General features: G+C 40.4%; 1 protein-coding gene across 1 annotated transcript in view; it reads right to left on the reverse strand.

The window, feature by feature from the left end:
• Window positions 1–18,538, reverse strand: part of si:dkey-219c3.2 (transcription initiation factor TFIID subunit 4) — a 46,521-nt gene extending 27,983 nt beyond the window's left edge. The window contains exons 1-12 of the mRNA XM_046849932.1: window positions 17,261–18,538; window positions 16,662–16,816; window positions 16,356–16,445; window positions 15,284–15,445; window positions 14,609–14,731; window positions 13,467–13,556; window positions 10,783–10,959; window positions 10,608–10,683; window positions 10,383–10,494; window positions 8,185–8,354; window positions 3,493–3,623; window positions 1,054–1,179 (exon numbers count right to left, since the gene is read on the reverse strand). Coding sequence (XP_046705888.1) covers window positions 1,054–1,179; window positions 3,493–3,623; window positions 8,185–8,354; window positions 10,383–10,494; window positions 10,608–10,683; window positions 10,783–10,959; window positions 13,467–13,556; window positions 14,609–14,731; window positions 15,284–15,445; window positions 16,356–16,445; window positions 16,662–16,816; window positions 17,261–18,467 — 2,619 coding nt within the window. The 5' untranslated portion in view covers window positions 18,468–18,538. The remainder of the gene's footprint in view (window positions 1–1,053; window positions 1,180–3,492; window positions 3,624–8,184; window positions 8,355–10,382; window positions 10,495–10,607; window positions 10,684–10,782; window positions 10,960–13,466; window positions 13,557–14,608; window positions 14,732–15,283; window positions 15,446–16,355; window positions 16,446–16,661; window positions 16,817–17,260) is intronic.
• Window positions 18,539–18,904: the final 366 nt, after the last annotated feature.

An 18,904-nucleotide genomic window follows, 5' to 3' on the forward strand; every position in this document is an offset into this window, starting at 1 on the left:
TTTGTTGTCTCTTAAAAACGATAACAGAATAGGTGTTTCCAAACTTCAGCTACGCTGTATATGTAAATACATTTCCAAACCTTTTAGAAATTTTTTTAGGATCATTATGCACTGAAGAGATGCATCTCTCTGGCCAGATCCGTCATGTGAGGGTTGACCTTCCGTATGTTTCCTAATATCCACAAATCATCTCTGGAGCTCAACCAGAGTGACAATCGATTTCTGGCCACCAAGGTTTTTTTTTTGCCAGATTGCCAAGATCCTGGTTGTTCCATACCTCTTACATTTTGAGCATTACCGAGGCCACTCTGCTCGTAGGAACCTTTAATTCAGCAGAAATGTTTATTTGCCCCGACACAAAGCTGTTTCTAAGCTCTGCATCCAGATTCTTTGACTTCATGATTGTTTTTTTGCTATGATACTTTAATATATCCAGCTGTTAGACCTCATATAAACAGCTGTGTTTCGTCCCAAACCATGCTCATCAATTGAATTTGCCACAACTAGACTTCATTCAAAGTGTAGAAACATCTCTATAGACCGAGAGTTATGGTATACACCAGAGCTCCATTTCATCATTGTGAAAAGGTCTCAATAATTAAATCAGTGAGACACTTAAGTTTTTTCTTTTTAAAAAATAATTTAACAATGAAAAAGGAAATTTGGTGTCTGCTTCAGAATGACAGAAGTATGAAGTGCATTTAAAAAAAAATAAAGAGGTCTGAATACCTTGAGTGCACTGCACACTGTACGTGCTTCAAACTATGATTTGGTGAAGGCCCACTTTTGTTTGTAAAGATCATGCATCCACATACTTGACCATACCATGTAGCAGATATAAACAACATCCATTTGTTAGTTCTCATGCTGGAAAATGTAAAATTAGATCTTTCCATTGAGCGGAACAAAACCCTGACATTGGAGGTTCCTCCAAAAATCTACAATCACCTTTGAGAAAACTTATCAAACACCATATTAATTAAAGAACAGAAATGATAACAGGATGCCGATTTCCATCTCGGGCTGGAGACGTGCGTGAGGAGCAGAACCTACTTTGGCCACTTTCAGAAGGATCTCTCGCTCCTCGTCGTCTTTGCGCTGCTTCTCCATCTTCTCCAGCTGCTCGAAGAACTTCAGCTGCGTCCTCACATCTGACGTCTGCTCGTGGTGCTCTTCATCCTGGAGCAGGGAAAAACATCCTTATCATCATGCACACACTCCACCTCCACATCGTGCTGCGCTGCCCTTTCATCTGACGTCTAAACTTCTGCTCCAAACTTTTTGCTGATTTCTCGCGTGTGCGACTGAAGTGAGGAGAAGTTAGTAGGTCACCCTGAGTTAATGGGATAATTGTTTGTTTCGCTGAGCATCTCCGAGGCAGCCCCTGACACACTCGCTGCCAAGGCTCTGTTCTTACTTCCCACTTAAAGTGGTATAAGGACCAAAGCAAGGCAGCGCACAACGGAACGAACACGAATACACACACACACACTTCTGAAGCTGTAGCCTGGTAGCAGCAGTGCTCTCTGCCTCTCATCAAACTTCGCTCTAGATCTGTGTGTGTGTGTTGCAGCTGTGCTTGCTGGTAGGGCAAGTTTTCCTGTCACTGCTCAAGTGTGCCCCGCTTTTAGAATAGCAGGTAAATGACTCAACCCTCTCGGCACTTTTCTTTCCATCAAGTGCTAAACTATAAACTAACTACAAAACAATACTCTCAGCTTGTCTCACACACACACCCAAGGGAATTTTTTTTCCCCTTGATGTCTACCAGTAAATTGTAATTTAAATAATTTTCCTATACTGATAAATGAATATGTTTGAAACGCTTCTCGGGGTGAGATCATTAACACAGCTGCTGTTATGACAGGGGAAGTGACAGTGTTTATTGTAGAAAGTTTAGAACGCGATACCTCAAGTCACTGCAGAATTCTGATCTTTGTGTCACGGGTTGCTTTTCTCAGATATTTCATAAGTATAAATCTAATAATAATAAAAAAAATAAAAAAAAAAAGATTCACAAACTCCTGATGTCTGACTTCCCTCAAAATGACACGAAGAAAAATCCCAACACAAACGCAACATTGGAACGAGTAAGATTACAGGCAGTGCTACTGTTCAAGCTGCTGTTATAATTAACACGGATTTATAAAGCTACTTTTGAGCATTTCGGTTTGGTGTACATATATATCATGTAACGAATGCAATCCTTTTCACGTGTGGAACAAAGCTAAACTGAGTTACCTCAGGAACGTATTAAGTAGGCCTGAAGTAAATTAATTACAACAATGCATAAAGGCAAATTATTTGCCTCGTAGTTTTGTTTAGTCCATTTAACTACACAAAGAGCACTGTGTTTCCACACAGACCATTATTACTGATGCACCACCTGCTAAACTAGGAAGCGCTCTGTACAGGTAAACGCTATGGAAGACCAATTCCGCCACATTCAAAAGTTTGCCTAATGCAGACTTTATTTCTTGCCATTCCGACTTTATTTTAGCCAATCTGGCAGCACATGAAACACATGAAAATAAAACAGGCTACAATCAGTAAAATTGCATTGAAACTAAACCTTGAATCCCTGAAGAGAACTCTGTCTAACATTCAGCTCTATGGGAGACGGAATAAGACAGATGAAGCAGAGCCTCGTTCATACACCAACAGCTTCAAACTTCAGGCCCACAACATGGTTACCGGTGGATGCACCAGAAATGTTGGATGTTTACGAGAAATTAAGTCGCAATTGGGCAAACTTTTTTTTTTATGTGGTGGAACCAGGCTTCCATACAACACAGAAGGATGACAAATGGAGGAACAGAGAGAAAAAAAGAGATTTGCACAATTCCACATATCGAGGGAGTGAATGAATGAAGACATTTGTTAGTGTGCTGAAATTAGTAGAAGAGTTATGCAGAACAAACTTTTAAAAAATGTAATATTAAATGTAAAACACAGACATATGTGTATATATATATATATATATATATATATATATATATATATATATATATATATATATATACACACACACACACACACACACACACACACACGTAATTAAATTGTTTTTCATTGATAAAAATTGTAATTTAATCAATTTAATATGTGAAACTTTATTTGATTAATCAATATAATAAAGTGTATCGCATGAATTAATTCTATCTACATTACATTTTTTATAAAATATTATAAAATATACACATTATTTAACTAAGCAGGCATTTTATTTAAATTTGTTTTAACAATGTAAACTGTTGATGTTCACAAATGTTAATAATAATAAACTGCGTTAATTTTATGTCTTGTATTTCTTCCTCTAACCGTATTGAAAATGTTCTGGAACGTGAATGTTGTGTACTGTTACGCCCCTAACGGACAGCGATTCCACTGCTTCCAAAATGAATATTTGATCAGTGGACTAAATCTGAATAACGTGCTCGTACGGATCACTCGGACACGCCCACATATCGCAGGACTCTGATTGGCTCCTACCTTGCAGGGGTCGGTTCGGTGTCGCGCGAGCGCAGAGACGTTTTCCAGCGTGGCGCGGAGCCTGGCCTCAGTGGCGTTGGACACCAAACTCACCACGTCTGCAAACACCTCGTTCACACCAAACCCACGTGCTGCAGAGAGAGAGAGAAAGAGAGAGAGAGAGGAAAAAGATAAAGATAGAGTGGGGAGAGAGAGGAAAAAGAGAAAGAGAGTGAAAGACAGAAGGAAAGAGAAACAGAGAGGAAATAGAAAAATATGTAGAAAAATGGGAGAAAGAGAGAGAAAGAAAGGGAGATTGGAAAAGAAAAAGCAAGAGTGAGAAGAAAAAGTGAAAGCAGGGAAAAAGAGCGAGAGAGAACCGATTAACACCTGCAAATGCTAAAGGGAAAGAGTTAAACAGCTTGACATGACTTCTAAGAACAAGAGAAATCTTTGATCATCACGTTCTGCTGCAGTGTGTCTGTTCACACCTCACACCACTGACCAGCTGAGATGCAGACAAACGTTTGTAGATCATCAACATATTAAAGGTTAAAGCATTGAGTGTTATTAAAGCACACTAAATGTTGTGTCAGACTAAAAACCAAAACATCTGCTTTTTTTGTACAAACACCTTTGAAACCTGTAAACCTTAACGGCTGGGTTCTGTAAAAAATGAGTAAAAATGATTAAAGCCATTGGCTTAAACAATCAGACTGCGATTTGTGCCCCCTAGCAAGCGTCCAGTTACGTCTGCATTTTCACGTCCTTCAATTGGATGGTCAGAAAGCGTGCTAGTCAGAGCTCAAGAACCGCATCCGTAGCAAACTGCACAAGCTCAGATATATATGGATTTAATAGCGTTTTTTTCATTCCACTCTGGCTGACAGAGGAGAAGAAATTGATTTGGACACAGATACATTTACAGTATCGCACAAACGTGAGTGCACTCCTCACATCTCAGCAACTGTTTTATTTTTCTTTTAACGAATCAAAGCATTTGCATAAATGTACATGTAAATATGTTACATCTTTTTATAGTTTATTGTAATTATATCTTTGAATGTATTAATGACCAACAGCTTAACTCTAAACTCTTTACAGAAGTTTGTTGTTCAATAGCTTGTGTCTTTAGGACGCAAACCTTTGACAATTGATGTCATGTGACAACAACGCATTTGTCTGGTGTCTGTAATTTAAATATGATTTATGTGTATTTGTTGTGTTTTTCTGACTGGAACGCACCCCAGTCCTCCTCACCCTCCAGCAGTACCTGATTTTACTAAGACCCTTGTAGCCTAATGATCACAAATCACCACAAGCACACTTCAAAATCTAGTGGAGCATCTTCACAGAAGAGTGGAGGTTATTAGAACAGAAGTAAAGAATTATAATACTGTAATTGAAAGAAATGCAGACCAGATATAATGAGTGCTTATATAACACAAGAGATAGGATGAATTAAAGTATGAGTTGTTTTTCATCTAAAAATCATCTCTCTCTCTTCCTTTGCTCCTTCCGCCCTCCGTACATACTGTATAATCTGAGTAGGATGGAATATCACTGAACCTGTTGCGCACTGTGGAAAAGTTTCCAGAACTGTACATCTATAAAACTACTTGAGTAACAGCTCCACCTTGTGGAGAATACTGTGAGTGAGCCTTGCAGGCCTCCTCTAGTCATCTTCATTACTGTTATTACAGTGTTTATGTTTTTCTATTCAAAACGGTTATAAAACAATTAAGCCCAATTTCGAGAACTCCCATCAATTCTATTAAGATAATCGGTGATCATTTATTCACAAACGTGGAGAGTAAACTTTGATTTATAATTCAGAAAGTGTTCTTTTTGGCTTCGCCGATGGTTCACTTTTGTGGACAAACAGGTAACACGTGTGTGAATGTGTAATACATGTTGTAATCCGTTTCTTCTCTCATCGCTGCTTGACTCACTGAGAGCATGTAGTGCACGTTTTGTGGAGGCGACCTTGTCGGGAAGACGGCCGCGGGCTCTCTCGTGGTCCGGCACACATGACAAACTGACAGAGAGGCATCAGAGGGAGGCCCATAAAGTATTCATACGCAGCCTGAGGATGCCTGAGCCTCGCTACACCGAGCACTCATTAGAGTGGGAGAGGGAGCGAGAGGACAGCAGAAGTGCATTAGAAGTTTAGTGGACTAAATGAGGGCTAAACACAGGTGAGCGGGGAGCATTCGGGGTTAGTGTAGGACGTCACAACTTGTATAGCGTGACGCCTCAATAACCGTGTTGAGGCGATGCACGTGATTAGCGAGATTATTTGCACTGTGTCACTAGCGATACACTCTGATGCTGCGCCGGTCCGAGAGGCTTTTAGAGAAAATAAAACACTGCGATGGAAAAAAAATGAGCTGATGCTGATCTACACTGAGCTGATGGTAAGCAGGTTTATTGTTAACACCATTTTTTTCAGTAGCCCACTGACCCTCCACACGTTTATTAATAACTACTGTACTTCTTATCCATTTATAGTTACATTTAATGCTACAAAGCATCTGAAGAGAAACGAGCATCTGTCTTGCAAACCTTTAAAAAAGTTTTGGTTTTCTTTTAAAATTCTATAAAGTATTACTGCTTTGAATGTTTGAAAACACAGAAATGTATTAAAGTATATTTGAACTAGTTTGTTATTTTAAACTTCCACATTCAGGGGTATATCATTTTTTTATTTATTTGATTTTTTTTTTACATTATGAATAAAGATTGTGTTATAATTATCTGTCAAACATTTTGTTGAGCTTTGCCAATTTAAATAAAACAATAAATGCATTAAATCCTTATTTATTATAATCATACACATGCATTACTTATAACTACACTTAAAGTATTATTGAAAAAAGGTTACAGCTATTAAAATACTGTACATGCATCACATCGCGTGTGTATATTAGATATAGAATGTATTACATTTATTTATTATCATTTATTTTTTATAATAATTCTAATTATGATTTATTTTTAATGAATATTATACCAATATAATATTAGCGAATCATTTTGTACTACAGTGCATTATTCTACTTTTGTGTTAAATATAGAGCCTAGAAATATTTGCTGTTTTTCCTCAAATATGTGGCTCTTACATCCTGAACCTCTGGCACATCTGGAATCCTGACTGTACCGTTATTAACAGAAACGTATTCATCAAATTCTCACCATTAAGAATCGAGGTGAGGAGGATTCAAGGATTGCAAGGATTCAACAATATGAACAGGAGAAGAGAAAGTGAACATCTGACAGAGGCTCATTAAAGTGTAGCAAAAACTTCAGCTGTGGAATTGATACAACGCCGAACTGCAGCACACCAACAGGATAAAAACTATACAGGGAACTAAAATGGCCTTTTATGCACAGTACAAACACTGTACTTTGTACAGTGTACTGTTTCTACATTGTACTGTGTCTGGGGCTTGAGTCAGTCTCTGGAGTGACTTCCTGCAGTCTTATTATAGGTGGGTGTTAATACTCTGGATGGGCATCGGTAAGATGTTCTTTCAAAGCCACTGATGCACCTTTTTGTGTGAACTCTCCTGGATGTTCTGCATAAAAATGGTTCACCTTCGGCTCAGTGGAAACAATTTAATTCGATCTTAATGCTCAGGGAGGCAGAATTATTGTCTCATCTGTGTGTATCAGCAGCTCCAGGCTCCAGTCATTATGATGTAGAAACGTGTGTGTGTGTGTGTGTGTGTGTGTGTGTGTGTGTGTGTGTGTGTATGTATGTATGTATGTATGTATATATATATATATATATATATATATATATATATATATATATATATATATATATATATATATATATATAAAAAGGGCTGTCAAAATTACCACACTAATAACGTGTTAACGCAAATTCATTTTAACGGCACTGATTTTATTAATGCGTGATTAATGCAGTATTTCTGTTTAACCATTTTTATTAATGATATAAATAAATAAATATAAAAGAAGCGGAATTTTACCTTCAATGCAGCACGGCAATACAGCATTCGAATCTGTAAACTTTCTAATTTTATTTGCATTCACTCAATAACAAAACGCTGTGCTTTTGTAAAATAAACAAAACAGACAGGGGGCGCTATCTGCCGTCTCTGTCCCTTCTCTTCACTGACACAAATATAACAACCTGTATCTCAGTGAAAATTGGCCTCACAGACAGTTATATTTATAGAAAGGAAGCTTGAAATGTCTACTTTTAAATAAACTAATTCTCTGATTATGTAATTCGTATGAAAGTTAGAAGAGGTACAGTTTCTCTGGTGTCACCTCATTAACTGTCCGTGTGGAAACATGGTAAAAGTTCCGTTTGGTGTCCTGGTGATGTGTCATTTAAAACAATCCAATTAGTTTTAAACGTTTACGAGAATATTGTCTTCATGCTCTATGTTGAGTTTTGTTTCACTAATAATTAACATTTATTTGCATAAAGCATTAACATTTGTCATGGCCATGTTAATTAGTGCATCAAAAACTTGAAAAAGTATTAATTTAAGGTACATTTAAAACAGATAAAAATGTGCGGTTCAGTTGCAATTAATCACGAGTTAACTCCTGACAATTATGCGATTAATCGTGAGTAAATATTTTAATCGATTGACAGCCCTAATTAAATATATTATATATAAAGTGCTCCTTAATGAATTAATGCGTATATTAATGACGTTGGGGTTTCCTTACCGATCTCGAGGATGCGCTTGTGGAGCAGATTAGCCGGCAGGAACGTTTCGTCTTTGCAGGAGCGGATCTGTGTGCCCACCAGCTCCGAGCCCGTGGCTAAAATACGTGCGTTCTCCTCATTAAGGTTCACGCCGGCCATGGAGGCCACGTCGTTGATGTCATCATCATCCCTGAAATACATCACATACAGGATCGTTACGTTGCCCCGAGTCACATCTAACTTCAAAGAAATAAAAACTGCAGTCTGAATTAAGAGCTCTGCATAAACTATAACTGTACTCAAAAACTAATTTCTTTAAATAAATAATAATAAAAAACTCTTAGCCCTGAGAATTATTCATCCAGTACATGTGTTTGTGATTGCTGTTTGATCACTGCTAGAAAACCCTCAGTGACGTGCTGCCCCCTAGTGGCCTCAGTTATAAAGACACGAACTTAATCAATGCAGAAACTTTCTTTCTTTCTTTCAACTTCTCCCATTAGGGGTCGCCACAGCGGATCATCCGTATTCATGATCCGCATGTCCGATTTGGCACGTTTTTACGCTGGATGCCCTTCCTAACGCAACCCTCCACATTTATTCAGGCTTGAGACCGGCACTAAGAGTGCACTGGCTTGTGCAACCCTAATGGCTGGGGTCGGTTCCCTGACCGGGGATCGAACCCGGGCAGCGGTGAGAGCACCGCATCCTAACCACTCGACCACCAGGGTACCACCTAATTAATGCAAAAACTATTGGCTTAAAACAGACCCTTTAATGAAACGCAAGACAGGAGGTAGTGCAATTATCAGTGTTCAAGAGCCAACAATAAAAGTCTCTTTTTTATTCTTACACACACACACACACACACACACACACACACACACACACACACACACACACACACACACACACACACACACACGTAACGTGACAAATCATCCGTTGATTGACATGCCAAGAAACAGACAGAGGTATAAATTCTGGCTGGCTGAATTGCTCACAGGAATGCTCGTCTCACTTTAAATGTACACACTCCACAGGTCATCTCTCACCAAAACCACTTTGAGTCACTTCCCCTTTAACCACAAGTGCACATGAAGGAAACCTAAACTTGCTATTTACTCACATCGCACACTTTCTCACATTTGAGAAGTATTGTGTAGCTGCACAAAAAACCCCAACAAAATGACAAAAATAAGTAACCAAAAATCAACACAAAAATTCTCTGTTCACTATATGAGATAAAACGTGTCATTTATTACAACCTCTTATGCACCAATGACATTTATATACCCATGAGGATTGGGTATTAATAATAAATGAAGAAAATCTTTTGTACAAATGTACATCTCACTGTTTTGGAGAGTTTGCACTAAATGTCATGTATACTTTATATAGTGTCCTAGTTTTTTTTTTTTTTTTTTAATGGGGCACCTTGTTTTATGGGGCACATCGGACATGAACACTTGTTTCACTGTGTAACTCTACTGTATAGAGCTGAAATGACAATAAAAGCCTTCTTGGCTCATCAGCAGGGTTTAAATCTTCACTGCTGATAAGAAATCTAATCTATATAGTAAGCTAGGGAGGTTAATTAGCTGTAGGTAGGACTGTTAAAAGCGTCGCTACGGTTACAGTGTGTGTTCTGGGTGAGGGACCTTTTTTTTTTTTTTTTAAATCAGCATCAACATTTCCTTTAACCAGCATGTTTTTCAGCCGAGTCTGGAAAAAAGTAAAAAATAAAATAAATAAAAAATAAATAAATAAAAACACACTTATAGCACAGTGGTGTTAATTTCTATGTAACGAACACATTCGCGTGATATCGAGAGCTGGACTGGGATTGGGGTCCCACAGAACCCAACAGAAATGTCATGTGATTGGGTGGTTTTAGCTTTGCTGTGGGCGTGTGTACCACCATCCCGCAGACGGCGCTAGTTGTAATGTTTCGTTTGAAAGTGCTTTATAAGTTTTTAAGGCTTAAAAGTTAATCATAACCCTAACGTTTGTGTATATTTTTACACAATCTTTATAAGCTGAAAGAATGATTGCGGGTGCACGTGGGAGTGGACACAAAAATTGCACGTTGTGGGAGCGGGCGGTAACGGTCAGAAACTCATTCACGCACACACACACACACACACACACACACACACACACACACACACACACACGCACGGTGCACATACACACATCCGGCATTTAGCACAAGTACCTAAAAGTTCCACCTCCTGGGTCGTTCACCTTCTGTCTCTGATTGGCTGTAGCCTGCATGGCGATGCCCATTGGGCCCCTCACCTGTACCGCTGGCCCTCTCAATACAGCTCCTGCAAAACACGAAACACACACTGCATTACTCCCAATAACTACAACATACAGCTGCAGATTCACTCACCAGTCTCCCAAAACTCTTCAGTCATCAGTAGGAAAACTCACACACCTTGAGGCCGGACTGACTGAGTGATCACTACGGGCATCCGAACTGGACCCGTCTGTGCTGCTGTCCTCTTCACAGCCTTCAGGTGGGACAAAAAATATATATATATTTATAGTGACTGTTTGCATGCTTTACTTACATTCATAATTTCTGTATAGGTAACGTTTATGTGTAGTACCACCACGGCAGCTTGGTCCTGTGTGACGGTGGGGCGGACAGTAGGCATTGCGGTGGCGAGAGAGCGTGGGGGCGGAGCCTTAATGGCGCTCACAGTCAGGGGGCTGGAGGTTTGAGCGAGCTGGGTCAGAGACTGCTGTGAGCTCAACAGCGTCATGCGGAGAGCAGGTAGGCTTTTCTGTATACACATGCGCGCACACACACACACACACACGAACACACACGAACACACACACACACACGAACACACACACACACACGAACACACACACACGATCCTTTTACTCGCGATTACTTTAACAATTACTACAATTCACTCTTACTACAAATAACCATTCAGATCGGAATACAAATCATACACGGATCAGGCATAACATTATGGCATTATAACAAAGAGCGGTGAGTGAAGTACACTGATTATCAAATTGCTGAATAAGGTAATGATGTTAACGCTCAACGGGTCAGAATTGTTTTGGGGCAAAAGGGGGACCAACACTACATTGAGTAAGTGATCAGAATGTTATGCCTGATCAGTATACAGACATGCACCATCAAAGCCCTGACGAAGGTGACATTAAACATGCATCCCCATCTGCATTGCTTCCTCACGTCTGAATTAGTGTAAGCACAGGGTGACCACACATCACCATGTAAACACGGCCTGTGTTTCTGTTCCCAACTCTAACACTCCCCATCGTGTGTACTGAGAAAGTGATCGGCTTGATTAGGTGAAAAGATTTACAGAATGATAATTATTGTAAACAAAGGCAGCATTGTTGTACTGACCCCATAAACACTGCCACTACACAGTATAAACTGTTAGCTTGTTAAATGACGCCAACTTTTAGACATCAGGACCTCTGTACATTTATCATTTCCAGAGAACATTGTACAACCCCAGTTCCAAAAGAGATAGGACGCGATGCAAAATATATATAATTAAACAGAATGCAATTATTTTTCAACACGAACAGGGCAACAAAGGGCTGGAACGGTAAGGACTGAGGAACAGCGCTTTTACTCATACGAAAACATAGCTTTTTAAAACGATGGTGCATTTTTAGTTATTGCAACGAGAAATAAAAACGGCAGGCAGAAATGACGTGAGCCGAATCCTACGTTTCGCTCATGCGCAGTACAGGGACCTAAGCGTTTCCAGGCGTTTGTTTGTGGATGAGCAACTTTTGGAAACGAGAGTGGGCACAGAGCGTTTTTAAACTAAAAACACTGTTTTCAAATTGATCCGGATTAGTGTAGACATAGCCAGAGTCTCTAGGAAGTACAGATGGGCAGAGCTTTACCAATCTGTGAAAAACTGTGGCTACAATTTTTGGGACAATTTTAGAATAATGTTCCTCACCATAAAATTGAAAAGAATTTCAATATCTCATCAAATACAGTACATAATGAAAAGGTTCTGAGAATCTGAAGAAATCTCAAGGAACAAGTGTGAAGAAAAAAAAATCCCCATCATCTCTGGGCCATTAGGTTGCACCGCATTAAAAACGGTCACAATTTTCGAATGGAAATCGCTGCATGGGCTCGAAAGCACCTCCAGAAATCGTTATCTGTGAACACAGTTCGCCGAGTCTTTCACAAATGCAGGTTAAATCTTTATCGTACACAGAAGAAGCCATATGTGAACATGATCAATAAATGCCACCACCTTCTATGGGCCAAAGCTCACTTAAAATGTACTGAAGCAAAGTGAAAAACTGTTCTGTGGCCAAACAAATCAAAATTTAAGATTATTTTGAAAAACACGAATGGACTTCCACAAATAAAGCTTTTATACAATAATTTAACTTTTTCCAAAAACTTCATTGATTTTATTCAAGTATCATTTATTCCGAACTGGACCAAAGCGAAATTTAAAAACAGGAAGTGCAAAATGTTTTAACTCTAGACTACTGAAACTCTGATAGTCGTGACCTAATGCAATGCTAGCTAGGGTCTAACTTGCATCATTCATTATCATCATCCGAATTGTCAGAAAGTGCTGAAAATCTTTCTACAGCAGAAATGCAGCTGCACATCGCGTGTTTATATTAAAGCACTCTTTCTAAGCAATATGAACAACATATGGAAGGAGTCTCCAGTGTCAGTGTTGTGAGATAGTAAGATTTCCACTATGGCTTCAGAACAAAGAAGGTTTCTGTCTCACTTCAACAGGGAGAAACCAAAGATGCCGGTGATGAGGGCGACTACTATAATATATATAACTTCATTCATGGATGCAACTTTAAACTAAACAAACATTAGAAATTGTAAGCACGATTTTTAATATAAAAATGTATATGAGAATATTCACAGATTCTGTACTAATTACACTCGGCAAGTGAATTCTTCCAGAAGTGAGTCGGAGTTTTGGTCCCTGCTGTAACCACATGCTGTGACTTTCGGTTTCATTTTCTAAAAGATTCAAGAGCCTTCATTATCATGTATCCTACGAGGCACCTGTTACACCGTTATGCTAAAATAATCACCAATACATAAAAACCCATCAGTGCTCCAGAACGCATGCATGCATGAAAAACTCAGTGACAAATTATCAAATGGTTTCTTGTTCAACCAAATCGCGACCCGATTATCAGCTAACGATAACACTAATGATCAGAGAACAAGTCTCCCGTTCTTCTTTAATCTATAGCTCAGTGGAGGAAGAGACAGGTTTGGGGACATTACCTTCAGAAAGGGGATGAGGTAGGGCTGAGGAGACGACTTCAGCTCCGTCTGCAGGCGATTCGTAAATTCCTCAGGCTCAATTTTGTCATCCTGTTCAGAATTAAACAGTGTTTCACAGAATGGGGATTACTGGACATTCACATTTATGGCATTTAGCAGACACTCTTATCCTGAGTGACTTATATTTATCACATGCATAAAATTCTGTGGCATTGAAGGTTAAGGGCCTTGCACTAGAGCCCAGCAGTGGGAGCGACATCTTCACCACTGAGCTACCAACTACCACAAAGTCAGATCAAAACATTTGAAAACCTTTTTAAGACCAAAAACACACGAATATGTTGTTAGCAACTTAGCCAAGGCCTTAATTCATGTTTTTCAGGCCAAGTATCGCTAAACTTGCACTTCCCCATATCTGAACAATTTTATCAGGTGTATGTCTGTCATACAATCCAAGTGAAATTCGCTCCAATAACACACAGCTGACTGGTTGTTGCATGTTGGTCTCATTTGTAGTTGTAAGAAAGCAAATTATAATTGGACTAACAAAAGAAAGAACTACAACACCACAGAAACTGAAACAAAAACATTCTAAAGTGCTGCAGGAGCATTTCAATGAGCATTACAGATAGTGTTACATGGACACTGGAAAATTACGACCAGTTTAAAATTATTTAACAGTAAATTTAAGACTTTTTAAGACCTAAAATTTTGATTTTCTCTGTCTGGACATCCGATAGAAATGAGATCATGAGAAACTTGTAAATTACAGTGCAGAAATCCCAAATATAGATACAGATAAAGTGACAGAAATTTTCTTCTTCTGGATCGTTGAATCTACGCTACTGCAGTGGATTCCCCACAATGCACAGCGAATAGAATTTACAAGGACAAGAGCCTTTCTGTGATAAATCTCTGTTGTCCAAACTGTTCCTAAACGTTGTATGTAACAAGTATTGCACATTTCTCTCAATATAGAATGTCCATTGCGATCATATATGCTGTATGAATGACAGTTGAAGGAAAGTTGTGAGATCTACAGTAGAACATTTGCATCTCCAGAAATGCGTGAGCATCGGAGTGCTGTAACGCTCCCTCTCAAAATGAGACAGAGATGTCATGGAACCGCCGATGCTACTCACCAGCAGGTCCTGCACAAGTGCCTTCACGTTCTTCGACGTTTCCGGAAAAGGGGAATTATGGGATGCCAGTTTGATCAACGTTGCTAAGAAATTCTTGCACTTCTTCACATTCTCTTGCATTTCCTAAAACAAACGAGGGGGGAAACATTACATCAAATCGATCAGGTCAAGTGGGCTTTATCTTCATTCCAACCATATACAGTGCAGTACACAGTGAAACGAAACAACGTTTCCCCAGGACCAAGGTGCTACGTCAGACAACAGAAATTAACACAAAGTAACAGAACTACACAAAAGAACTAACACAAAGTGCACGTGCGCAACATTTAGTGCAAGAAAACAATAAAAATAACAGCATGAGACAATTAGACACAGTAACAGTAAACACAGTGACACTGTAGCTCCGTTCTAAACAGTGCAGAAGGTTGCGCACGTGGATTGTCTGTAGAAAAATTACAAATAAATACTGTACAAGTAAACATTTGGTTCAATGCAAAGCAATGTGAAGCAAAATCATTTGGAAATTCACAAAAAGCAAAAAAAAAACGATTACATTTAATGTACTACTACATAAGAGACTGTACAAGAACCACAAGAAACACAATTTGGGACAAAGCAGATATTTTTTTCTTATGAAATGTTGTGCAGAGTCCAGAGAAGCGGGTGACGGTTTACCTGAGAAAGGCCGGCGAGTCCCGTGGTGGGGGCGGCGGGTGCCGTGACGGCGGGTGAAGGTTTCAGGATCGTCTGGTTTGGTGTTTGGACACGAGCTCCGGCAGTGATCACAGTGGGGCCACTGGGCTTCTGAGCAGGGCTTGCTGTCACCAATGGGGTCTTCTAACAAAACACATCATCACAACCATCACACATATGGGTATTTATATTTCCTTATATTACAATATAGCAATGAACTCTAAAAAACTAACACCAAGCTGACACTCTCAGTAAAACATCAAAGGATTTCACCTGCAATAAGATTTATACCCTGATCGTCTGATTGGCTGGCAAAGTCAAAAATAAACGCACCCATCAAAATGTCCACATTCAGGAAGTGTTTAAATATTTTGTATTGTAATGCTGTGTATTGTATGTGGTTGAGACGATGATGAAAATCTGCCTGAGCTAAAAAAATGTAAGTCAAGATTAAACTGAAATAAAAAATAAAAAAAAACATGAAAATGTAAATAAATATACATAAGTTATATATTCAATGAAATGAAAAGTGTAGCAGCAGTGAAACAGATGACACAATAGATCAGTCTACAATGATATTTATGCAATTTATGGTAACAATTATTATAATTATTGCACTGTAATTATCGCACATAATTGCCACGGGTAATAACATTTTATAAGTGTGGCATGAAAATCTATTACTATATTATCTAGATCACACATATCGTGGACCAGCTGTTTGTGCTCAGAGAGAGAGGGGTTGTATAGTTTGAAGGCCACAGGCAGAAATGGCGCTTTTTGGTGCATTGTTGAATAACTAATAGACAATTGTGTGGAGCAGAGCTGCCGTGTTGACTATATTCAGAAAAAACCTAATAAAGAATATTTAAACTAAACTCGGAAGGAACTTATTGATAGTCAAAAAAAAACACACCTCGTTTGATCAGTAATACTGAAGATCTTTAGTGTTTTTTTCCATTAAGTAAAAAATGATTTGAGCTCACGATGTTGGATTAATAAACATAATACAGTACAATTGTTAGCAATTTAAAACATAAAAGAGGACATGTACCTGTAGAGCAGGACCAGCAGTGCTGGCAGCCTGGACCACTTTAGCCTGTGTAGGAGGAATCGGTCGGATGGCTTGGGATGTCACAGGTGCCTGCAAAGCAAGTCATTGTCAGGATGAAATCCCGAGAGCCAAGATCTTACGAGCCAGAATTTTATACATATTATTTACTATAATACTATTTGCACCTTCATCTAAGAATGTGCATGTAATTTGAACCCTAACTGAGGTTGACCAAAAAAAAAAAAAAAATCTGAATACTTTTTTTATCGATTGAATTTTTCACACTGAGAATGTTTTCTCTCATACTTGCTGCACAGGAGTGGTGACTCGGATAGTGGTGGTGGTCGTCGCAGGCGTAGGAGACAGAGCCGCTTTGGTCTGATTTTGAGCCTTCGCCTGGGCCAGGACCTGCTGAGGAACCAGCACCAGCTGGCCTGCCTCGGTCCGGACAAGCACCATTCCTACAGTACAGACGCTACAACTCATTAAGATGCACACAAACTGAGCAAAAAAAGCTGCGTAACACAACACGTGGTCAGGAATAGAAGTCTAAAAATATTATAATAAACCTTTTAGACTGTCGATTATAGTCTTTAAATCATGATATGATGGATATCCCAAAGATTCAAGCCGCTCCTTGTAAATGTATAGAAATTAGGTGTCAAACTGATTCTTTTCAAAACAAATCTTTCAGTAACAATTTGTTTTGTGTGTATGTGTGGGAAAAATTACTGGATTAAATGAACTCCATGGCTCTAAAAGACACCCGACGTGACACCCTGTGTTATTTTAAACAGTTAAAGGGGTGACTGGCTCTTAAAAGTCTGAAACAGGATCTCAATTTCTCCATCATGGTCATACCGACACCAAATATGAACTTCAGTAGGAGTGTAAATGCTGCTTACCCGGTGGAATAGTGAATCCGGGTGGTAACTGTATTGTGGTCGGTTGTTGAGGTCTGACTGTGATTTGAGGTACCACTGCCCTGGGCGCAGGTGCTGCAGGAACCCCGGGTCGCACAGACACAGTGCTCACCACCGGAGACGCCGTACCTGGTCTCAGCATTCCCACGGCCTGCCCTGCGTCCGGCTTGACCAGCACTGACGGCGAGCTGACCACTGTAAGTGGGGTACTCACCGCCCCCGAGTGCACTAGTGTGCCGGTCATCGGAGGTCGCACGGCTACAGGAGACCCGGCAAGCTGATTCGGGACAATGGTTTTAATCTGGGTCTGGGGGTTGGTCTTGATCAGACTGGCATTAGAAAAGGTCAGCGCAGAGGCTGGGTCAGGGGCGATGCTCACAGACGCTGCGAGTTTCGGGTCACTAGGATTGGGTGTGATGTTGGAAGGTCGGTGGAGGGCAACAGTCTGGGTACCTGATACACTCGCAGGCTGGGAGAGGATGTGATTAGGCTGAACAGAAGTAGCAAGGAAAGTACCGTTTGTGCCTTTGGAAGTGGATGTGTTGGTGGTGTCGGTGCCTAAGCCAGAGCTAATGACAGCACCATTGACACCGAGCTGTAATCCGGCTACAGGAGTGGGAGCTGAGGGGAGAGCTACAGAGCCACTGCTGCCATTCTCACCTGCCACTGCTCTGGAGGAAACGGGGCGGATAGTTGAAGCTATGTGATTGGTGTTGGGTAGAGAATCTGTAACTGCTGCTGATGAGGATGATGAGGGTGATGAGGATGATGCTACAACTGCTGCGTCACTTGAACAGTTGGGAGAAGTTGCGAGTCCCGGCACAGCTGGCTTTGGTACTACGGTGATGTTTGGCTGCACTCGGTTGGTAGCCATAATCGCCGCGGAGCTCAGAGTGGAAGGGACGGAGACGGAGTTGGTGCTGGGTGTCCTCTCGGAGCCGTTCTCCCGCTTCACCTCCACTCTGTGCGCTCCCGACTCTCGCGCCTCCAATGCGGTTCCCGCTTGAGCGGCTTGCGCTTTCCCTAAGTTGCTGTTTCCGCTCTCGGCTGCTCCGGACCTCCTCGCCTCGCTCTGGGACTTATTCTGACCGCCGAGCTCCGACTCTAACGAACCCACAAGATCGCTGACGGCTTTCTCGTCCACTTCGGAATACAGCATATCTTCCAGCGGATCGGGGACGCCCGCCATCTTTGGAAGACGCTCGACGGAGCGTGTCGTGCGCGTGCGTTGTTTTGCCCGCGCAGTGCACGGTGGGAAATGGGCGGGTGTGACGTCACAAGCACGCGACACCGCTGTACGGGAGTGGTGTATGTGTGCGCCGCGGTTTCCCGTCGAGTGATAAGAACGTTGCTGAAACTAAATAATGTTAATATACTGATATTTCTCTTTCTTTAATAGATGGAGTTGTGCACTTTTTGCTGCTGTTATCACTCTCAGTATTTAATATTTTGCCCACTGACTGTTACATGTTCATCTGCACATGGAGCCTTTGGAGCAACGCAATTTCGCTCTGCACTGCAGCTTGCTGTCTGGCTGAATGACAACAAAGTTCACTTTGACTTGACTATATAGACAGGCCACGAGTCCGCCAATCTGTCATCAATGCAAAATCTAGCTACTTTGGA

This window comes from Silurus meridionalis, chromosome 5, assembly GCF_014805685.1.
Source record: "Silurus meridionalis isolate SWU-2019-XX chromosome 5, ASM1480568v1, whole genome shotgun sequence".
NCBI lineage: Eukaryota > Metazoa > Chordata > Actinopteri > Siluriformes > Siluridae > Silurus > Silurus meridionalis.